The sequence below is a fragment of the Penaeus monodon genome, chromosome 4 (assembly GCF_015228065.2).
Source record: "Penaeus monodon isolate SGIC_2016 chromosome 4, NSTDA_Pmon_1, whole genome shotgun sequence".
NCBI classification, from domain to species: Eukaryota; Metazoa; Arthropoda; class Malacostraca; order Decapoda; family Penaeidae; genus Penaeus; species Penaeus monodon.
The window spans coordinates 43,656,535-43,661,534 of record NC_051389.1 but is presented as its reverse complement, the minus strand read 5'-3'; the positions used below and the strand labels follow the sequence as shown (position 1 = coordinate 43,661,534).

The 5,000-nt window shown below is 32.8% G+C and overlaps 1 protein-coding gene across 1 annotated transcript in view; it reads right to left on the bottom strand.

Annotated features, from left to right (window-relative positions):
* Positions 1-3,413, bottom strand: part of LOC119572234 (neural Wiskott-Aldrich syndrome protein-like) — a gene marked incomplete at its 5' end in the record, with an annotated part of 4,122 nt that extends 709 nt beyond the window's left edge. Inside the window, 3 exon segments of the mRNA XM_037919220.1 lie at positions 1-1,081; positions 1,197-1,283; positions 3,390-3,413. The exon segment at positions 1-1,081 is cut by the window's left edge and continues 709 nt beyond it. Coding sequence (XP_037775148.1) covers positions 905-1,081; positions 1,197-1,283; positions 3,390-3,413 — 288 coding nt within the window.
* Between the last annotated feature and the right edge of the window lie 1,587 nt (positions 3,414-5,000).

The following is a 5,000-nucleotide window of genomic DNA, read 5'->3' as shown; positions in this document are numbered from 1 at the left end:
TACCATACTCTGTTCAGGCTCTTTTGCCTTTTTTGGGAGCATTTATCCTATGACACAACCTTTCCTCTCACTATCCTATCCCAATAAGTAATGATAGGAACAAAAGGGATGGAGGTTGCATGGTTGTCAGATCTTGGATAACGGCACGGTTTGGTGTGCAAGAGATAGCCACTGAGTAACTAACAAGTAGGTTTGAACCCTGTTATGAAACCCAGCTTCCAGCAAAGACCAAAAGAATAAAAATAAAATGAAACTAAGGCACTTGTCATAAGTCTTGCTGACGTATAAGAAGTGGAATCTCCACCAGAAAACTGGGCACAGACTAGTTTCTAAAGCTTATGGAAGATCTCTGGTATGAGCAGAGTACTCTCAGCTGGCAATGCAAATGCACTGCCATACACTGACTCCTCACATTCAGTCTCTTTCATTTGTGTCATCCATTAACTTTACAGGGAACTTGTATCCATCATTATTCTACGTCACCATTTGTAGTTTTAATTTGATCTACATAATAGAGGATAAATAATTACAAATTAGTTCTCTATCACACTGGCCATTGCAAACATTTTAGATTTTTGTCAATTATAAAATGCTTTCAATTAATGTGAATATCTCATGTAAGTCAACAAGTGCTTCATTACAGTGACTTATTGATTATCCATATGATATTCATATCAAAAACTTTATCTAGAAATTCTAAAATGCTTAAAATATAATAAAAATATATTTCAATTTTCAATTCCTAATATTGCTATGCTTAAGAATAAGTTGAATACTCACAGATAACAGCATTTTTTTCTGATAAATACAAAGGTAAATCAACACAATATCATTTTAGCAGGAATGCTTTGGCAACAGATCAGATCTTCCTAATTTTCCAACAGACCTACTGATTCTAGCTCTCTTAATCATCATCATCCCATTCGTCATCTTCGTCGTCATCATCATCGTCATCGTCGTCACTCTCCGACTGCATGGCCAGAGCTCGTCCCATGAGAGCACGATGCAGATCCAGTGCCATTCCCTCTAGCTGTGGTCCAGATGACTTATGATCACCACTTCCATTGGCTGCCTCCTCAACCTGGTTTGTGACAGAAATGGGTTAGTCAGGGATAGTCAGTTGGTAACTCTAACATGCCACTAGTATTCACTATACACAAACACTATTCACAAGCAAAGTTTTATTCTCTACAAACTTTGTTAAGCTTGACGCCTCCTCTGATCTGGTCCAGCAGCTGACTGCGAGAATCCATAACCGGTGGCCGCTCAACTGGCTCGACTTTCTGTTTCATCACAATAGATAGATGGATGTTAAGTGAAAGCCAATATAAGAGTCATGGAGTGATGCAAGGTCCATATATGAAGGGCACAGGAATTATTAGGATTATTAAAGGAATGGGTATATTTGGATAACCATGATGTCATTTGGCGCTACTGAAAGTTTATTCATTACAGGTTAAACTCAGCTTTGGATAGGTGAACTACAGAATTAGCAAAGGTTTTGATAAGCACTTACATCTACCTTAAATTAGGAATAGATTAAGTACTAGCTGGATGGCACGATACTGTTATGATTAATGTAAACACTTGATTAAGGGATGTTGAGACCTATTAGGATTTTTTTTTTCTTTTTTTAATAAAAGCATGAATTACAATATGTTATGAGAGGATAAATCAAGATTATGCTTGAGAAATATTGGGAGGAGTTAAAAAAGTTCTATAAAAGTTCTGTTTCTAACAACAATTACAATAAAGTTAGGATTGAGGCTTCAGTCAGATTCACTCTTATTTGAAATAAAGTAAACAAGTTTAGTTTTTATTAATATAAGAGTAACTTCCACCTGGCTTATAAAAAGTTCATTTTCAAGTCAACTTCAAATGGGAAAAAAATAGTGAGGTTAACAGTCTGCTACCACTGTATAACTTGAAGTTGTATGTTTCAGATATTTAATTTCCTCTTTTCTTCTTCCGTCTGATCCCAATCTGTCTTTATTCATCCCTCTAAGCCTTTTTCTTTTTCTATATTAATAATTATGATTTTTTTTTCCTTCCAATATCTTTTTCTTTCATGGAATATAGCAGCAGAAACAGAAATACTTAGTACATATAAATATGAAACTATATTTCAAAAGTCAGTTTCCAAGCAATTTTTTTTCTATTGATACACAATACTATCTGTATTATTATTCTCCAAATATCACAGTAAGAGAAAACCATAAAACTGGTTACAAGACCAAGATTCAGGTCCTTTGTCTACTAACAGCAACCCCCTTATCTAAACAGTTAATTGGAACTTTTGGGGTAAAAGACTGAAGTTTACTGAGTATTTACAGCATAATACTAAGGGTAAGCAAACTATTACATTTAACTTTAGGTTAGAATGAAAGATGTCATTCTTATTTCCTGCAATTAGGCAGTCACTATTCACTTCTAAGTCCTAATGAAAAGTCATATATGATAAAAGCAAGCATATAATAATGCATAAAGGTGACATTCCATAAACAGTACAAAGTAAAGTTCCTGCAAACAAAAAATAAGTGGATAGAAACAAGATAACAGAAAAAAAAAATCCGAAAGCTACTACAAATGTGCAAGAGCAAAAAGAAAATATAAGCCATTTGCACCAACTATAAAGATAAAATTTAGGGAATTGTTTCCTTAGAAGAGATGACTTATAATAGATAAGGATCACATTCACTTTCAATTAGAGCAAATCTTTTACATTTCACCATCCTCGTTTTTTTAATTAAATATATGTACATACATAAAAAAAATGTATATCATACTACATGCATCATGTAGGAAATGTACTGATAAATCTTGACTGACAAACACTAGATAACTTTTAACATATGCCTTTTCTACAATCAGTCTCATGCAGCTTACAGACACTTCTTCATGAAGTGTATAATAATCTCAATTATTGCTGTACAGATATTCAAAAACTCCCTCCTCTGGTAAGATTCATACTCTTTACAAGAAGAACAGCAGTGTTACGTAAAGCAAGAAAACTAGTAAGTGAAGCAAGAAAAGCAAAAAAAACAAAAAAGACATGCCAACATCAGTGAACATTAGCTAAAAGGCAATGCATTCCATTTCCAGCAACAAAGTTTTCTGTGTGCAAATTATAAACAATTTTGACCAACAATGCACAATGGTCTGCATTGTGCACACAGTGACAGCAAGCCGAAGGTAGCAGAGCTAACCACAATGTTATATTCACTAAAAAGTTCCAACTCCCCTATCTTTTCAAGGGTAAAGTTTCACCAAAAATAAGTATAAAAAAATAATAAATAATGAAAGCAATATACAGGTACCCCCTCACACATCTTACAGAATAAACAGCCAGAAGCAAAAAGCTGTGATATCAACAAAGATAAGATGAATACCTGCTCATCATGCTGACTACTGGGCTGTAGAAAGGGGGGAAAAGAGCAGGCTCAGTGTATTAAATTTTTACCTTAAATTCAACCTTAAGACAACAGGAAACCTCCAGCCTTCAACATACTAAATGCAACACAAAAGTGAAATAATTGTATCTAAAATGTCGTTATTAAATTCTACATGAAAAAAAAAAACAGCCAAGAAAAGTAATTTTGTCTATTCAGCAGACGTTTCACTTATAAGTCTACAGCATGAGGCTTCCTTCCTTCTTATGCATACTAAAAAAATAAGTTAATAAGCATGGTTAGAAAAAAATATATATATAACTTAATTATATACAAACAAAACCAACAATGATGAAAAGATTTGTAACTTTAGTAGTCATTGCATTAATTACTCCTAGCATACTGCAGGCTACCTCACCAAGTTAATTTTTTCAGCATTCTAGAATTCTGTTAACTATATTAAAACACCCGACCATTACCATTATGAAGAAAATGGAAACAAAAAAATAATTAAATGGAGAACACTACTTAAAACAAAAAACATCAAATGGTAACTAGTGTAACTTAGTGGAAGCATCTTTACTCAGTCATAATCACTGCAAGTAAAAGTGTATACCAATATAAAATGCAAATAAATTGTAAGAAGCTTCATATCAAAAAACTAAATTCTGTAACTGTTAAGCCTGCTAAGGAACAAATGCTTGGATATTCGTATAAAATACCAACTTTTGTTAATACACTTACTATATAATCTCTTAGTTTATATATTACACAAGTTGAATATTTGAGTATCTATATTCTATACACACTTAAATGATGAATTACAATCACATGGTTTCCCTTCCATAACTGCAATCTTAAGGACTAAGTACTTTTTACTAATCTTTTCAAATGGTGGAAAGCACAGTGCTAGCAAACACTCTAAAAATACCCATAGCTCGAGTCCTTCACTCCATAACCATAAAGTACACTCATTTCATTACAGAACAGATTTTTAAAAAATCTAAAAAATAAATTATATATATTCCATTTTCTTTTAATCATGTTATTTTTTATGCTCTTATTATTCAAGTAATCCATGAATATTAAAAATATCAACGTACCCTTAATTAACAAGTGATCCAAATTTTAAACACTTTAGGACTAAACTCCCACATACAACTTACTTAAGCCATCTGCCACTTCTCTGTGACTTCCAGAGCAAAAATACTCTCTTTTCTATGCCATGAGCTCTGAAGTTTGATTAATGAAAGTAATATATATCTTTCTCAACAAATCCTACTGTACCTTTGCATAATAACACAAATAAATTTCTTCTTGTCAGTCACTTCCATATAAGATAATATTACCAAACTATGTTTGCTTTATTCATTAAAAATTTCTGTGAAGACGCTGACCATCATACATTATCTTAAAAAAAAAAATGCAGTCAGCATCTCCACTCACACATGCAAATTTCAAAGTTCTGAAGAAAGGGTTCCACCTATATTGAAAGACACAAGTTCAAAAGTAATTAGGGCACCAGACTAAAAGAGAAAGTATTTCTATTCTAACTCCATTTTTATATTGAAGGAAGAAGGTCCCTTAGAAAAACAAGCATTCTCATTATCT